Source organism: Homarus americanus, unplaced genomic scaffold (assembly GCF_018991925.1).
Source record: "Homarus americanus isolate GMGI-L3 unplaced genomic scaffold, GMGI_Hamer_2.0 scaffold59232, whole genome shotgun sequence".
Taxonomy (NCBI): domain Eukaryota; kingdom Metazoa; phylum Arthropoda; class Malacostraca; order Decapoda; family Nephropidae; genus Homarus; species Homarus americanus.
In genome coordinates this window covers 570,413-589,785 of record NW_024717214.1, presented here as the reverse complement: position 1 = coordinate 589,785, position 19,373 = coordinate 570,413, and the positions used below count along the sequence as shown (strand labels likewise).

At 39.8% G+C, this 19,373-nt stretch overlaps 2 protein-coding genes across 2 annotated transcripts in view; both read right to left on the bottom strand.

Moving 5' to 3' along the window:
- The window catches only part of LOC121858838 (serine/threonine-protein kinase SMG1-like), an 80,060-nt gene extending 73,633 nt beyond the window's left edge, over positions 1 to 6,427 (bottom strand). Inside the window, exons 1-3 of the mRNA XM_042355487.1 lie at positions 6,298 to 6,427; positions 2,255 to 2,509; positions 1,736 to 1,842 (exon numbers count right to left, since the gene is read on the bottom strand). The gene's annotated coding sequence lies outside the window, so the exon portion shown is untranslated. The remainder of the gene's footprint in view (positions 1 to 1,735; positions 1,843 to 2,254; positions 2,510 to 6,297) is intronic.
- A 3,854-nt stretch (positions 6,428 to 10,281) lies between these two features.
- On the bottom strand, positions 10,282 to 19,169 carry LOC121858848 (carbohydrate sulfotransferase 11-like). The gene is made up of 8 exons (XM_042355505.1): positions 18,793 to 19,169; positions 16,081 to 16,422; positions 15,781 to 15,924; positions 15,008 to 15,129; positions 14,573 to 14,686; positions 13,412 to 13,651; positions 12,480 to 12,579; positions 10,282 to 10,683 (listed from the first exon to the last, which is right to left on the bottom strand). The coding sequence occupies exons 1-8, from the start codon at positions 18,868 to 18,870 to the stop codon at positions 10,582 to 10,584; spliced, it is 1,242 nt and encodes a 413-aa protein (XP_042211439.1). The 5' UTR covers positions 18,871 to 19,169; the 3' UTR covers positions 10,282 to 10,581.
- Between the last annotated feature and the right edge of the window lie 204 nt (positions 19,170 to 19,373).

The following is a 19,373-nucleotide window of genomic DNA, read 5'->3' as shown; positions in this document are numbered from 1 at the left end:
ACCTCTGTACATTACCAGATTTAGGTACTCACTCCAAGTTTAACAAATATAATTGCTCAAATACTGGGCAAAAACAAGTGGAAAAAAGCTTGCATGGTAGACTGTAGATGTACAATCCACGACTAACTAATGTGAACTGACAGTGACCGACAAACATGACTCGTATAGTACTTTGTTTACATTTTGGCAGCGGGCGATCAGTGGTCGCACCTCATGGCGACGTGTCTTATACTGCATATTCGTAAATGTTTCTCATAATTCAAATTTTTACCAAATATTACACAAATTGTAATACTGTACTGGTATATATTTTGTAACAGCAAAACTTTACGAATTCTGAGTGACTTCGAATTAGAGGGGTACGAATTCTGAGAGTTTCACCGAAAAGGCTTGGTCAGGAACCACAGTACAGTACAGACCTTGTACAGTACAGTACTGTAAAAAGATGAATTTATTACATAAAATCTTTGTTACTTTCATTAACTGAACAAATCTCTGAGCATTGGTACAGGCAGTCTCTGATGTATAATGATTCAGTTTACATAAATCTGAAGTTAAGAAAAAATTAAATTTTTGTCCATGGTTTTAATTTATGAAAGAAGAATTAGATGTTAAATAAAAAAATTTGCTTTCTTGCAATTTTTTCACAGTACTGGAAGATGATGAGGTGCTGACACAGGCATTTCAGGGATTCCATTACCTGACCTGGTCAATTCATAAAGACAATTAAACTACAGTAAAAACAACAAACAGTAAGGTACTGTATTAAGAGTGGGTAACTAAGGTAAAAATAAAATACAAGTGGTGTTTTAGTTATCATGGCTTACAGGATCTCCAGGTGAAGCAATGACAAGGTGTTTTGACTGTGGGAATGATGATGTGTTTAGTATCTCAGAGTGTGATCTGATGTCAGAAATAATTGAATATTAATTGGATAAGTTTAAAATTTCTTCTTCAGATAAAATATCATAAAAATTCAAATCCAGTGAAAGCAAAATTTCTCAAAATGGATATACTGTACTATATGTACAGTGCGGTAGACTTACTGTCGGTACTTCACTATGAAATTATAATTACGGTACTGTATATGCCTTGGCTGCCTCTCAGTCTCACAATGCATCACAACCAGTGGTTAATCGATCACACTAAGTTTCAAGTACAGTACTAAGAAATCTCAAAAATATAAAATTATTTCTGTACTACATGGAACTCACTAACTTCATTTAATATTGGCATATAATGAGTATGTACACCAACTGTCCTTAAAATTTTTTATATTACATTGAGACTTTTTGATGAAGTTTCTTTTGTCAAAAGTTTTGTCAAAATGTATCTCAGCTTTATTATGGGAAAACAGGATCCAATATACAAAAGGTTTTCTGGAATGGAACACTTACAAAAATTGAGAACTACCAATAAATGTAAATTATGTTATGGTTTTAGTTTAGATGGGCCCCAATCCTAGTTATTCCCAACCTAAGCTAACTAAATCAGTCTAATTGGGCCCATTAAAATTGTTGTCATTTAGGATCAGGCCACTTAGACTGGGTGCCAGTCCTAATAATTAGGTTAGGTAATGGTCCATTTTATTAGTCGCCTGTATTACTGTACAGTACTATGTTGTCTGCAGGAAATACCACATTCTTAAGTATGATTTTCTCCTGAATTATGAAGCTCAAAATGAATATAGAAAAACAAGTAAAAATCATAAAATAAAGGAAGAAAGAAAACTGACCTGTAGTTGCTGAACCTGGGCAAGGTAACGTTCTGAGTCATCTTCTCGAGAGAGCCTCCTTAACTGTTTAGATATTCTGGAGTCTTCACTGAATCCTCGACTTACATCTGTAACATAACAAGAGCAACTGAAGATGGCTAAGAGCCATCAACTTTGGCTTACCAGACAATAAGGAACGATAACTCTACTAAAAATACTTGGAATGGAACCCTCCTGGCACATCCATCTATGTTGATCATTTCTAACAAGTTTCACAAAATTCAATTGAAAACTGTAAGCAAATTTATGAATACTGTACAGATAAATATATTGATACCCATAAAGTAATTTCTCACTCAAATAGCAGTCATAAAAACATGAATACTAGATATTATGCAAAATCTCTTTTATTTACATACGGTACACACAAACTCCATTAACAGGGAGCTCAGGGGACAGAAAGACAATGAACAATGCAATGGTAAGGCACTGAAAAAATAGTTTACTACAAACATATCAGAGAGCAAAATATTGGCTCACCTTTATGCGGAGATGCTTCACAATATCCATTTTATCAGGGTCAGCTTTGGCTTCATCATCTCCAAGATGCCCCTGTTCTGGGATACCTCGTCTCCGGGATGATGTGGCGGTGATGGGTCAAGCCTCGACGGTAGCGCCCACTCCCCCTCGCCTCACCCCCACCTCGATAGTCTCGGTGAATCCTTCCTCCAGCCCCTCCATCGTCTCTGTCTCCACCACCTCCTCCTACCATGACTCACGTTTCTTCAACACATCCTAAAATAAAAGTATAAATTAAGATCTTTGGAAAGACTTCATAACAGCACAGCTATCATCACCACAAATTAATATGGATTTAAATAATCTGAACCCTTCTGCTTAGAACACTACAGTACAGTATTCACAAGTGCTGTACAGAAGGGATGGAGTGCATACAGTACAAAAGTTCAGTAATTGAATGCAAATACTGTACCAATACTTTGTGAAAGTATTCATAAATGCATTCATGAATACTACTGGTTCAAAAACTCACTTTTTATTGCTATAAGTATGGTATGTAGTTTAAGATGATTTTATGATTGGTATTCAATACATCAAACCTGTTCTGTGTAGATATACTGATTTATACTTTCCTAGTACAGTACTGTAGCTATAATACAAGCAATATACTGTAACATCATCAGTTAATATACTAAACCTACTCTACACTTCTAACTTTTAGACAAGCTGCAGGCAGGCAGTTGCCATTTAGCAATTAAAAGATCATTAATTTGTACATACATAGTATATGTTTGGTACACAAAGTGATTGTTTTATTTACACTTGATGTTCCAAGTGACACATTTCAACAAAACAAAGAAAAACCAAAGTGAAGAAATTTATACAGTTACTGTATATAATTTCCCCACCAGGTAATTTCTGAAAACACCACTACCAACAGAAGGAGTTGTTTGATTTTGTTCATTTTTCTACAGATGTAATTATCATTGAAGTAAGTATTTTAAAACGAGGCAACAACTTTTTATTTGAATTATAAGTATTTATGTACAGTATTTCTTTTTAATTTTTCTCTATCTACAATCATAAATCACCTGTAGTGGGCAGGGCATGAAGGATGAGGGAAATTTTGGATAAAAAACAGTAAAAAACTGATATGACACTAAAATTATGTCTCTAAGTGATTTGTATGTGAAGAAATTAATTACTGTATTTACAGAATACCCCTACTAAAATTCTGACAAGTCACTGCATTGTCTGTTTTAGGAATAGACCAGCTTGGTAGGAGCGAACTCTCACGTCCACAAAAAAATTACACCATGACACTTCAACAAAGTTGCTTTCATTGGTACCAGTTACCCAAATGTACTAATATGGTGGGGTCCAGGAGGACAGAGCCCGTGGCTAGGAAGTTAGGTATAATAGTAGTTTTTGGTTGGTTTGGTCAGATTCTAGGTATTATTATTGTTTCGGTCATGCAACTAATTTAAGTTTAGGTAGGATTAAATTATGTTTTCCGGGTGGTTTTTTTGAGATTTGAACGATTCTGACCATCAGAAAATAGGTGAACATCAAAACAATAATTTCACTAGCTTCTATTAGGCAATTAAATGCTGTTTTTTAAAATATTTAATATAGTAAATTTGATTTTCAACCAGTAATGCTCTGAAGTTGAGCACTGTGTTTTTCCGGTGGCTTTGGTGTGCTTTATTCGATTTTGATATTGATTTTTGTTAGAACCACTCATTTTTTGAGATATCCCTACAACAACCAAAAAAGTGATTTCCAAAAAAAATCAATATCAAAGTAGAATAAAACAGATCAAGAACCACCGGAAAAACACAGTGCTCAACTCAAAAACCAACTTAACCTAACCTACAATGAATACCTTAACACTTGAAGGATGAGGAGCGACCCTGAGAACACAAGCACGTAACATAAACAATGGACATAGAAAAATTTTTAAGGTAAACAAAGTAAGAGCACTCCATATCAAGCTTATTATTCGATTGCAACAAGTAAAGTAGGATTCAGAAGATAGCTCTTGACAAGATCTATTCATATTTTATGTCAAAAACCTCTGGCTACATAATTGGTTGAAAATACTGTACAACAATACCCTTACTATAATGATGAGAACATCTGTGGAAATAATTTATTAAATCAAACAACTCCTTCTTACACTGTACTGCCGTTCTCAAACATTTCCTCCGACTATCTGTGATATATCCCAGTGGTAAGAAACAGTTTCTTCAATGGAAAATTTCCCCAAAGTGGCTGTTTAAATTATTACCAATCTTTATGTTGAGTGGGTGAAGGCTACAAGTAGCAGATTACTTAACCTTTAAATATTTAGAAGTTGCCAACACCTACTTACATATTGAGTCTTATACTGTATATGGAGTACGAGAAAAAATAATAATTTATACTATATTGTTTCCGTCGGAAATTTATATTTTTCAAGTATTTTAACCAATAACATTATTAACAATATTCTTTTTTCAAAGTGGACAGGGCTTTGAAGTAGGGGGAAAATATGAGGTAAATTTAAAAACACAAAACAAACTTTTGAAAAAACAGACTTAGCGTTTCCTAACCTTAAAAGGCCTAAGACTATAAAAAGTTTACCTCATTCACGTTTCGGTTTTTAGTATGTGTTGGTGTTGTGTTCGGTGTTCAGATGAGGCGGGATCCATAAGCTCGAAAGCAATTCTTAACATTTTTACAAGTTAGAAAAGGTTAGGTAATGTTTTCAAAGGTTTGTTCGGTGTCTTTTAGTATTTACCCACATTTTCCTCTACTTCAACTAATATTGTGGGTAATTTTATCCTAAAATAGTCAATATTTACCGACTCAATACATAAGAAGGTGTTGGCAACTTCTACATATTAACCCTCAACCATGTTATGACATTTCTCTGATCATCTCTGCAAGATTGCCACTTTCTCAGAACACTATTGCATGCACAATTAGGTTTGTATGACTGTACCAAGCCGAGCAAGCACCAGAATTCTATTCCAGTTGGTTGCTTCCATCAGGACAATGTTCTCTTTTATACAATTCAACCAAACTTTATCATCTTAGTGCGATGGTAAATATCATATAAAACAGATGGCCGTCCAAATGGGACTTGTAAAAGTTGGGGCGACAGCAGTGCTTGGAAAAAAAATTGTTGTGATCTACACTACAGGGGTATTCCCAAAATATTCCATTTTAACACAAGGTGACCAAACTATAGGTACCTTTACAAAGAAACCAGCATTTCCTAAAATCATAGGCAGTGGATATTTTGCCGCCGTGACCGGTAAGTTCCTACTGACGCTATTTTACCATGAGTGCACTCTGATTGGCTAATCACCCCTTATCGGAGAACAATGTGAGAACTATATTTAACCGTGACTCTGGCGGCATGTATCTGTTGTGCATGGAAACTTATCCTTATAAAAGAGGGTAATTATATAGGACTAACCCACAGGCGATATTGATTGAAAACAATTATAAAAACGCCGGATTTTCATTGTTATATTATAGTGGACACTGTTGTAGTTTGTGGAAATATTAAAAAAAAATTATATTTTTAAAATAAACGCTTCTTAATATTTGTGGTTATGAAGAACAGACCCAACCAACCAAACCTACCTAACCTTAGCTAACTCTTAATATACTCTGAGTACATAAAACAGAAAGAACTTACGATGATATGGTGAAATTTGAGGCATTTCTGGACGTGAGATGATATGGCCGCATCGACGCTATGCAGCCCTATATATTAACTCAAAAGAGGAGACATTTACTAGAACCAGACCTAACCAACCAAAGAAACAGACTAACTTCCTAGCTGTGGGAGGGAGCTGACCCCCTCCCCGTATTATATAAAACAGTGCTTAGCCAATCAAATCGCACTCACGGTAAAATAGCATAAGTAGGACTTTAGCGAGTCACGGCAAAATATCAACTACGAAAATCATAATGAATTACCATGCCATAAAAGACAACATAGACAATTTCCCTCACACAATCTTGGGAAAATTCATGGTAAGCATAAAATCAAAACCACTGATACTTACAACAATAAACTGTACATTTGCAATTTCTTCATTGTTTTGGAATTACGTAGGTGTTCATAAACTAGTATCAGTCAAGTAAATATCAACAATACGTCACGTTCTATACACAGCCACTGAGGGATAAATATTGAGGGGATACACTTCCTCTATGGGCAGCGTCCACTACACCACTGACTTATTTATCTTTACTTATCCTTCGTTCATACAAATAACTCAAGAAATTATCTGGTACCTATTAAAAAAACTAATATGGAAGCAAATTATTGTACTTTATATGTCTAAAATTTTCACTTGGGGAAAAAAGCTGATAAAACATAATTGTCGAGCAATTAAGAAAAATATAATTGATTCTTCTTCTCTTTGATCTTTAATGTACAATGGACGATTTTTGTACCATGTGCATTTTATTATATTTAAAGTCGAGTTTTCTAGAATTTATTTGGAGTTTTGTCTTGAAACGTAGTTTTTTCAGTACAGTACAACAGAAGCTTCCACAGTGTGGGTATATTTAACTACATGGTGAAGATGATTGAAAGATTATATGGGTTAGGTTTTAAAACTGATAAACGTTTGAAATAAGTTCCACGCTGACAGATGCGAATTCTTATGTTTCTCTCCCTATAATTCCTTGAGCCAAAGGGGCGAGGGCGATGTACTTTACCGGACCAGGAATTACTACAGCATTCTGTTGGGGTGGTTAAGGATGCTGTATATAAGTGTTTACCTGCACCAAACATTGCGTGAAATGACCTAAATTCTACCTTTGTCATTTTATGAAATAGCTAAAATGATTTTCGTGTGTATCAACTGCTTACTTTTACTTACTTTTTTACCTTTATCCTCTTCACCACTGATCGGCTCGTTAGCCGCTTAGGCGATCGGTCACGTCTCAGTTACGCTCTGTTGGCAAGGACTGGGCATGCACTAGCTCCTTTATGTATCTGAACCTGAGCGGCGTTCTAATCTCTTTGGGTACTTGAGGTATCGTAGTGAAGGCACCAGTCTGGTGGCCCTTCTTCGACATTTCCAACAATCTGAGTCTCTAACATATCTCGGGGAAACACCTCTCACTCTTCAAGAGCGTTACGACGAACTATCTGATATCTGAACGACCTTCTTATAAGACCTTATAAGTCACAATGGTGCGAGAACTTCAGTTCGTTGTCAAAAGATGAAAGTTCAGGGTCATGGCTTGATTCCCCAATTGCATAGCATATTTCGAGCATAAGAAGAGGCATAACTCAGCATAGGAAGAGGTGCTGCTTACTTACTTAATATATAGGTTGGATGGATATATGAGCAATAGGAGTTGGGTGTAAATGGGACTGCCCAGTATGGGCCAATAGGCCCTTTTGCAGTTTCCTCCATTCTTATGTAGATAATAAGTTGGAAATGGGAACCACCAAGAGTCGGTCCTTGTCTCGAGCACAGACTAGCTGTAACAGATTCACATTTTCAATGTTTACCTCAGCTATAAGCTGACTGTCCACATTTCCATATTACTATTTTTTTATTCTCTTACTTGTAATATTATTAAATTTTAATATTCCGTTTTTAAGACATCAGAAAAAGTCTCCTTCAGAGATACCGTAAAAGTATCTCTAATTGAACAAGGTTCTTAAGCCAACACGGTCACTAGCATGAGCTTAAATATTGTCAGGAATCACTTTCGCCTCTTACCAGCGGCCAGGTCGTATATACAGAAGCAGTAGATATATCACAAGTGTCGTAATTTCCCGACGATCAGTATCAGTGTACAGACAAACAACAGGCAGGTAGATTTCCACCAGGTCACAGAAACACACTAAATAATCACTAACTCTTCACAGCACCGTTCACAGGGTCTGTCTTTACCGCTGGACTTCTCATTTCGAATATATACAGTCAGCACACTACCAGTGTACAATTCCTTAGTCTTTTAACCTTATATCGCTCACAACAATTCCACAATACCTGAAAACCAGTTATCTTTAGCTGTCACTTGGCTTGTACTTACGGGCGATTAGTTCCAGCCTTGACATAACACCTGTAGATAAGGATAAAGGGCTATTGTTTGTTGTTGGTTGGGAGGGTAGGAGGTTTGGGTTGGAAGAACTTTGGAGGTAATGGGGGGAGGGGATTTTACCAGTGAATTTGTTGCCATCAAGCTACAGACAACTCAGGGCGAAATAGTAATAGCAACAACTTACCTACCCCCAAGAAGACCATTCCTCCCTATCGAAGTACTCCTTAAACTAATAAACAACAATATCCCAATGTACATCCTGGGAGATTTTAATGCTAAACATCGCATATTTAACAATGACAATAATAACAACATAGGTACGGCACTAGAAAGAATAATAAACACCGGAAGACACCTGGGACCGTACTTCACCACATGGATGGGACCAAACGGCGTCTCAACACCCGACAAAATCCTCTGTAATAACAAAACATTCCTAAACTACCGCATAGAGAAAGGCCCCATTACCCCAACTGATCATATATCCAGATAATATTCACAATCTTAATCAGCCCAATATGAATAAAAATACCACCAAGATCTCCAGATGAGCAAAACAGATTGGATAAAATACAAGGAATTACTGGAAAACTATCCAGTAGTGAATGTAAAACAAGCAACACTTGAGAATTCGACGAAGAACTAGATAAGCTACACAGCGCCATAAACCAAACAACCCCAGTAGTGCCTTACAGAACCCTTCCAAGAAATAAACCCACTACTTCCCAGACGCCTTGCTGAGCCATTTACACCTCTCATCAGCCGCCTAGAGAATCCTAGAACCCAAAGTCTAATTATACCAAGTCAACCCACTTCGAGTCGAAAATTCGTCCTTCGCTGTGCATGACGTCATCTGGTCGGCGGCCCGAGGGAGGAGGTGAGGTGGCCTGGGGTGGGACCTCAGTTAACAGTTGACCGTCATGATGTGAAGGTCCATGACAATGTCTGATAAATGCACTGTACCTGTATGCACATCAAATTACAGATTACATGATAAAAGTTTGATATTTTCATTGATTTCCAAAGGATGAAAACAGAGAAAAAAGTGGATTTTATTGTGCATGCAGTAAATACTTAGGGTGCAACAGGAGGAAGGGCAATATTTGAGAGCCATTGGCAGGTTTAAATTTAAATTCCTAAAAGTCTAACGTTCAGCCAGGAGAACTGGATGTGTAGAGACAAGTACCTATTTGTTGCTTGAAACTGTTATATAGCCTTGTCATCTGTAATATACCTAGTGGCCATATTGGTAAACTGAAAACCTCTACACATATATTCTTGTACTCACTGATTTACTGTAACAGCTTGGAGAGAGAGAGGATGGTGATAATTATAATCATTAACAATTGTTATTATTTTTAGCTATTTTATTTAATTATTGTATTTTCTGTTCTTCCCCAGGTAAAATAGCTAGCCCACATGCCTATGATTACTTAATTGATTTTACACTGATACTGGCAGCGAAATCATGAGAGTAGAAATAATACAGTAATAAAGAGAGGAAGAAGAGTTTTATTGATAATTATAATAAATTTTTAATAATAACATGAGAAGTTCAAATGGCTAACTGAAAGATAGTGTGCTAGGGGATGAGAAAATCAGGAAATATGGCAAGAATATTTTCTAATACCGTAGGTAGTCTCACCCATGATAATATACAAGTCCTCCCTTACTACCATTTTCTTCCACTAAGAGCCAATGACATCACATAATTAGCTCCGCCTCCTGCGCTTAGGTTGACTTGGTTTAATTAGACTTTGCTTGCAACATCCAGGCGTCATAGGTCAGAACGAGACACGCCTGAAAAGTTCTAGGACGCTATACTCTGATCGAGGCTTACAATACTAAGTAAATTATACCAAAAATGATGCAATACATTCTAGAAAATTCTTACAAAGTTAATACATAAATATATACAAGAAAATCTCATAAAACTTACCAAAATGACTGATGCTTGGAATAGAAAATAAACAAAATGCCTAGTTCACAAAAATTATAATAATAAATTTTGCCTTGGCAGAACAATATGTTTTTTGCTCCGGTTGTGTTCATTCTCCCTACCTCATCATAAGACCTTCACGGCTCACACTGAAACACAGCTTACCCAGATCTTGTTGATCTGAGTGACTAATGAAAACAGTATTTCTGATGTTAAGGTCATGAAGTAATAATACTTGAGTAAGAATGAGTGCATACACCAGTGACTTCCTGCTGGAGGTGTGGTTATGTCTCATGTGGAAGTGATTCTTGTGAGTGAGTGTGAGATGAAGTCATGATTGTCAGTTAGGAGAGGAAAGATAGGAGGTGACATCATAACCAAACATAAGGAAGTCAATGCGATATCTCTGGTGGAGTGCCAGCGTCAGGTTGGTCGGCAGCTTCTGTGGCGAGAAGAAAAATATCAGTACAGTAACTATAATATCAAAAGGCAACAGCAGCGCTAAACCTGACGTAAACCTTCCCATTTTCCCCACACAACATGTACTGTACAAAAGTCAGCTTTATCCGACAGATGAGATCATAAAACACATTTCATCATCATAATTCTTTGTTCATAAATATAACAAATTTAACTCGGAAAACGTTTATAATGCGTTTACTAAAAAATAAGATAAACGATAAATTAAAAATTACAAGAAAAATTCTCCCATGTTCCTTCTTATAATTATAGTAGTGGATAGAATTGTATTGGGGAGGTAACACGTTTGTACTGTCAATGTCAGAGAGGGAGTGGAGATGGGTGAGGGAGTGGAGATGGGTGAGGGAGTGGAGATGGGTGAGGGAGGAGATGGGTGAGGGAGTAGATGGGTGAGTGAGTGTAGATGGGTGAGGGAGTGGAGGTGGGTGAGGGAGTGGAGGTGGGTGAGGGAGGTAGATGGGTGAGGGAGTGTAGATGGGTGAGGGAGTGGAGGTGGGTGAGGGAGGTGATGGGTGAGGGAGGTAGATGGGTGAGGGGGGTAGGTGGGTGAGGGTGGAGATGGGTGAGGGTGGAGATGGGTGAGGGAGTGGGTGGGGAGTGTAGATGGGTGAGGGGAGGTGGTGGGAGTGTAGGTGGGTGAGGGAGTGGAGATGGGTGAGGGGAGGGAGATGGGGAGAGTGTAGGTGGGTGAGGGAGGGATGGGTGAGGGAGGTAGATGGGTGAGGGAGGTAGATGGATGAGGGGAGTGGATGGGTGAGGGAGTGGTAGGTGGGTGAGGGGAGGGAGATGGGTGAGGGGAGGAGGGGGGAGATGGTAGGGGGAGGAGGGAGTGTAGATGGGTGGGGAGGGAGGTAGATGGGTGGGGAGGGAGTGGAGATGGTGAGGGAGGTAGATGGGTGAGGGAGGTAGGTGGGTGAGGGAGGGAGATGGGTGAGGGAGGGGTAGGTGGGTGAGGGAGGAGATGTGGGGAGGGAGGGAGATGGGTGAGGGAGGTAGGTGGGTGAGGGAGTGGAGGGGTGAGGGAGGTAGATGGGTGAGGGGTGAGATGGGTGAGGGTAGGGTGGGTGAGGGAGGAGATGGGGGGGGTGAGATGGGGGAGTGTAGGTGGGTGAGGGAGCGGAGATGGGTGAGGGGGAGGGTGAGGGAGTGGGTGAGGGTGGGGGGGTGGAGGGAGGTAGGTGGGTGGAGGGGAGTGGAGATGGGGTAGGGAGTGGGAGAGGGTGAGGGAGTGTAGGGGTGGGTGAGGGAGGTAGGGGGTGGGGAGGGGGTGAGGGGGTGGAGATGGGTGGGGGAGGGTGGGAGGGGAGCGGAGTGGTGAGGGGTGAGAGGGTGAGGGAGTGGGGTGGGGTGGGTGGAGGGAGGGGTGGGTGAGGAGGGGAGATGGGTGAGGGAGGGAGATGGGTGAGGGAGGTAGGGGGTGAGGGAGGTAGGTGGGTGGAGGGAGGAGATGGGTGAGGGAGGGAGATGGGTGGGAGGGGAGGGTGGGTGGGGAGGGAGTGGTGAGGGAGATGGGGGTGAGGAAGTGGGGGTGAGGGAGGTGGGGGAGGGAGTGGTGGGTGAGGGAGGGAGGTGGTGGGGGAGTGGATGGGTGAAGGGGTGGGAGGTGGGTGTAGGCATGGGTGGGAGGTACATGGTGGGTGGGGGAGTGTACATGGGTGGAATGTACATGGGTGGAGTGTACATGGGTGGAGTGTACATGGGTGGAGTGTACATGGGTGGGGTGTACATGAATGGAGTGTACATGGGTGGAGTCATTACCTTGAAGAGATCGAGGGCAAGCTGCTCGGAGGAGGTGGGGGCGCGGTGGTTCTTCCAGGTCAGGTTAGTCACACCCAACTTGTGTTTTTGTATTACGTATCTGTATCACAACACTAGTTAATGTTGTATCTGTACCACAACACTAGTTAATGTTGTATCTGTACCACAACACTAGTTAATGTTGTATCTGTACCACAACACTAGTTAATGTTGTGTCTGTATCACAACACTAGTTAATGTTGTATCTGTACCACAACACAAGTTAATGTTGTATCTGTACCACAACACTAGTTAATGTTGTATCTGTACCACAACACTAGTTAATGTTGTATCTGTACCACAACACCAGTTTAATTTGTATCTTGAGCTAAACTCACATAATTCATAAAACACCTCATGTACTGATGCAGGCGATAATGGACACTGTGTCAGTAGAAGCCTTTCAGGTTTGCTTAGCGAGTTGATGCTGAGAAAAGTTTTGAAATATATCAACAAATGGAGTCCGTTGTGTTAAGTGATAGGATGAGGCCCTAAAATAATATGAACTGCAACCATGAAGTGACCTACAAGTGACCTACACCCGTTAGATTAAGGTTGTTTTACGTCACCTGTGGCTGCCGCTAACATAGTGTAGTTCATCGCTCGCCCAGTTGACGTTTCTATGTGAATTTCCCTAAACTTTCAAAAGACTTAAATAAAACCAAGGCAATTAATTAAAGCAAGTGATAATTGCAACTAAATTAATTCGTTATTGTAATTTTTGATACACAATTTTATAAAGTAGTGGATGGTACCTCTAATATTTACTGAGAAGTGCATCACCCATCCATGGTAAAGTGTTGCTGGGGGGGGGGCATTAATTATCTTGTAATTCATATTAAGTTTTACTTGACCGTACTGATGTATTTAGATAATTGTCTGATTCTCACTACCTGGTGTCCTCTTTTACAGTGTCCATGGTGGCGATGACGTTGTACTGGATATCACAGGGGGCGCAGTTAGCGTAGTAAGGGAACCAGTGCCGGTTGGTGCGATGTTTCTTCTTCACTCGCACATCGTCTTCCACCGGCGTGGAATCCACCAAGTAGCGCACAAATTCCTCAAAGCTCGGTGCTCTGAAAGTTTGCCCGGATTCCTGGTGGCTGTACCTCTTGATGATATAACGAGACAACCTGTGGGAGGAGTGAGGCAGTGATTGTAACGATATTTTTTCTTGACTCAGAAATGAGGGAGAGACGCAGTTACAGAACAGTCTCAGTGCAATTTGAGCCATTGGTGAGTTGTAGATTACAGAAGCATCTAATACATTCTCATATTTTTAGGAAAGGGGAAAAATTACGTACATAGTTTTAAGAATTTTGGATTACGAGGGGTGGCTACGTTCCCCTCACCCCTACTATACCGAGAGCTGCGCCATGAGTTTACTAAGGTCAACCGCTCAGCACTTCCTCAAGATTGCTCTCCTAACTGTATGGCCTTACTTGTAACACTTAAGTTAACTCTTAAGAAAGTAAGGTGTGTTTCGGAGTGAGGGAAGAAGTACAACTTAAAGGATTATCGTCGTGCCTTCACACCTTGCCAACTCCTCTACATCATCCTCGTCTTCACAAGATCTCTACAACTTAACCATTTTCAGTGCCTGATTACTTACCAGAAACTACCAATTATCACTTCTTTCTTCAAACACCTCTTTTGAAACAATCTTTTGTCCATTGACGATTAACAAAAAGAAGTCCAAGACCTTTAATTATACATGAAGTTCATAAAGTCCCAATCCATCGTATCGTAAAGTCAACGCTATCGTGATCAGTTCAATGTGTGTTCTCCACTCCTCGGTGGTACAAATATGGAGGTACATTACCTGAAGACGAACGCTAGACAGTGTTGCATGTTGCAATTGCACTTTTCTATTGTACCAGAATATTGTACCAGAACAAAAACACATGTACAGAGTCCGCATATGTAAGAAACATTTCTCGGAGTTCCCTACTCTTCAGTGACCCATTTACAGAAGCAACTCCAGGCAAATGTTTGTTCGCATTTTCCCTAAAGTGGAGCTTTGTTATGGTACAAGCAGAAAATCGCTCACGTACTTTGAGAAGGGACTGGAGGCGATCTTGTCGATGTAGGCGGAGACGATACGAGCAAAGGGGTGTCGGACGATCATCACCTTGCTGTACCGATTCATCAAGGCCAGAGTGATCTTGCTGAGGAAAGAAGGTCCATTGTGTACGTCTTGGGTTGATTCATCGGCTGAGGATTCCATAGCCAAGGAAACACATTCTTAAGGTTACCTCGCAAAATGTTATATACAGGTACAGTACATACAGTAATTAAGGTGAAGACTGTTAATAAAACATAATGTCAATAGAAGAGATAAATAAAATAAACCCATGAGAGAACATTAGCTTGGATAAAGGCACCATTGCAATATTAAACATAAGGACAAACACTAAAGGAGTAAACGCTTAAAAAAAATATAAGAACATCAATTATGAAAAGAAATAAGCTGATAAAAAGAGAAGGACCTGAGGCGCTTCTGTGAGGGCTTGAGGTAAATCTCGGCAGTGTGGTGCCAGTTGGAGGAGTTACGGAGGACCCCAGGATAACCCGCCTCCATCAGGTACTGTAACCACGTCGACGTCCCCACCTGCGGCACAAACACCTGAATGAATGAATCGAACACATGACTGACCTACCAAATTTTCCTTCTAACAGGGGACGTGAGACTTCATATATGTTTCTTATATTACATCAAAATTTTCGCCTAAATATCATCGAAACTGTAATGAAAGTTTACCGAAAGCTGATGTAATATTTTATCGTCATAGTAAAGACAAGTTAAGAGAGTATTTGTGAGATTATTTTTTTAACGTTCTCTTTAAAAAAGTCGGACAAGATTCCCAAGGATTTTTATGCCACTTCCTCTGAGTGAGAATGAGGGAACGTATTTCATCATGACAGACTATATCAAAGATGTCAAATTGACCTTCATCATCATTTCGTAAATTCGTATCTAAAGAGAGCTTCTAGATAACCAATTACAGAAAAAGAAAGCACGAAGGCGTGATGACATCTTCCTAATGAACTCACTCAGTTAAAGGTGCCTGAAATACTGTGACTGCTGAGGGAAAACAAAAGTACGTACACTCGTCAACAAAACTCGTGTCTCCTCACCTCCCAGAGTGTGCATTACCTCGTGCTTACTAGTTGTTCTCCCTAATTATAAGTGTCACCACAACCCACGATGCCTACAATTTAGGGAACAAAAATGCATTGCTACATTGCAAGACCAACTTACCTTGGCGTTGAAGCACATGATCAGCTTGTGTGAGTTAAGCCAGCGGAGTCTGTGGAGTGGTGTGGCGGATAGAGAGCCATATGAACCCGCGCCTCTCAGCAGGTTACACACACCCTTGATCCGCGCCCACCTTCTCCTGTAAACCTGTGACACAACATACGATTTGGTGATTAGATTCACTGTTATATTTACTTACTGATAAATTTATCTACATATTAGCCATGGAATCTAACTTCTCATTTGATAATCATGTTTACAGCCTTATACATGTATATAATGGGAATAAAATATCAATCAAACCTGCTCTCTTTCCAAGAAGAATTTTGTATTTGCATCAATATTCGAGTCATCTTGATCTTTTCTTGGATCTTCCTGGGATATTTCTTCACTTGCATTCTTTTTGGTGATGGCGATGGCTGTAAAGACTTCAGGATCAGGTTCTAAATCATTTTCGACCTCATATATCTCCTGTGGTACCATTTCCTCAGACATATTTTTTGGTATCACTTGAATGTGAACGTTTTCTTGGTTCTTATGTGGGAGGACGAAATCGTGTTTATTACTTTGATACCAAACTTTGCCAACATTTCTCAGTGCGCTCTGCATCTGCTTGATCTTGTTCTTATCATGATCAACGTTGTTCTGAAACAGATGAGCTGTATCATGATATTGTTATTTAGAGCAAGATATACTTTATTTATCTTAAGGGAGTATATACTGAAGATACATTGGAAATTATTGATATTATTAATTAAATAACCGGAAATTCCCATGTTTAATTTTGTAGATTAAAGGTTACGGGTTAGTCCTCCATCCACAGCTATAAGGACCACTCAGTAGCCTGGACGTACAGTATATGGTGGCGTTTTGGTTATTCTTAGTTGAATCGACATATTGTTTACCATTGCTTATATACCCGTAATGTCTGTGTGTATATCATTGGTATGCCTCCACCGTCCATGTACAGATACAGACAAAATACCTTGGACACTTGGCAATATCAGCCATGTAAGTACTGAGAAACTTAAGGTGAAGGGGGTTGAAGTTTTAATGCATCTTCTCAGATTTTTCTTTGTATTACAGAGTTGTTGATTATTTCTCCATTTTGTGGCTCCAACATAATGATGAGCAGCGTTATTAAGATATAAACCAATCATATATATGACCCAGAAGTTAATGTCAGATATTACAAAGTGTTCAGGGAATTTGGTCCACAACTGTACGTTATATGCTTGCATTTTTTATATACATACTGAATTAAAGTAAACTCGTACGACGATTTTACTGAAAATCTATCTATCTATCTATCTATCTATCTATCTATCTATCTATTCTACTTCAGGGTGTGGTGATCGAGTGGATACAACACTCGCCTTCTGCCCTAAGGTACGCTGGTTCGCGTCCATGCAGGGTACCACCAGTCCACCCAGTTGTAAAGGAATACCTAACTTTGCAGATGAGGGGCTGTATAGTCCATGTACAAACACTCCCAAAAGTATCTTTACAATTTTATGTTAGACAATGTGACACAACTGGGAAAAGATTTTGACAGCCCTAACGAGACGGGAGTCATAGTGTTCACTTTGAAATTCACTGGATCCGTCTGTAAAGATACTTTTTGAAGTATTTGTACAAATGATGACTAAGTTTTTCATTGTAAAGACATTTCTAACAACACCCACAAAGAATATTTGTTAGAACAAAATAATAACAACGATAACACGCTTGACTGCCTCTAGTGCTGTGTCCTGCAGGGTTGATTCACCGGCCTGGAACAGATGTTATAATGGCGCTATCCATTGTGACACTACCAAACATAGCGGGTATTTTCCAGGTACTCTGGTTTCCTCCTGTACAAACACTAGACAATAGAGGCAGTAAAAAAGTAACTAAGAACAGACCAACCGCTCAAACAGCTAGTGGCAGAAGTGAACAAAATTAAACCTAAAACACAGCACCACTTGCTTCATCAGCCACCAAAATGTGGGAAACATATGCTTCTTAATTCCACATACAATTACCTGTTGTGATAAAGAGACTGGTAAAAAGACATATCCCGTAAGTCTCCTAAGAGGTGACCGCTACGTCGGATACAACCAACATTCTATGGGGGGTCGCGGGCACACCATAGCCAGGAACCTAACATAAATTACTCATAAAGTGTCTCATTACCATTATATTTTGAAAGGTTAATTACACATATATAACCTCGACTTGAGTACATAGAGTATAATATATACATCACATGACACACGACCTCATACATCACATGACACACGACCTCATACATCACATGACACACGACCTCATACATCACATGACACACGACCTCATACATCACATGACACACGACCTCATACATCACATGACGCACGACCTCATTACATCACAGCATGACGCACGACTTACATCATGATGTCATTGACGACTTCATACATCACATGACATGACTCATACATGACACACGACTCATACATCACATGACACACGACATCACATGAGCTAAGATTCCTCTGTTTGTCCTCACATACAGTAGTCTTGTTGAATGAGGAAAAGCAACCCGCACTGTCATCAATATCCTCACTGTGTTCGTCGTATCCTCACTGTACCGTCAACATCCTCACTACCGTCAACATCCTCACTGTACCGTCAACATCCTCACTGTACCGTCAACATCCCCACTACCGTCAACATCCTCACTGTACCGTCAACATCCTCACTGTACCGTCAACATCCTCACTACCGTCAACATCCTCACTGTACCGTCAACATCCTCACTGTACCGTCAACATCCTCACTACCGTCAACATCCTCACTGTACCGTCAACATCCTCACTGTACCGTCAACATCCTCACTGTACCGTCAACATCCTCACTGTACCGTCAGTAACCTCCTGTGCCGTTTACATCCTCACTCTACGTGATATACAGGTGGTGAATGGCGTGATATACAGGTAATGTATGGCGTGATATACAGGTAATGTATGGCGTGATATACATAGATTAACTCACCAACAGGTGTGTGAGGAGGAGGGAGACTCCGCTGAAAAAGATGACATATTTCACACCGTTTTTAAGTGTCACTCGCATGATACGTATTCTGAGTATGTATGTATGTATGTATGTGTTTGATAAATATACTTGCTTTTCTCTACAGTACTATTCTAGCGATGGTGTCTACGGGAGTGTGAGGGATCAGTGATGTAAACACGACTGTAGGCTACTGTAGATGTATTAATTTTGTTGTTGTTGTTGTTGTTGTTTTATATTTTTACTGTATATATGTACAAGTAAAACCATTGCGGTCTATGTGACGATTACTGCAGTATTATTCTGTGAAAATCTTGATGTACAATGTCGTTCACTGAGAGAGATGTTACCGGCTGTGAGCTGCGTTAACTATAGACTGGTCAGAGTGCGGCAGAGCCCCACACATGTACAGTATACAAGTGTGTGTGTGTGTATGGAAATTTACATCTTGTATTTTGTAATTGACGACATATGACGGTAATACACCAACATAATTCAGTTTTGTAATTTGAATTAAATGAATTATCCGAATTATTTTGGTTTGAATAATGTGTCACTGCCGG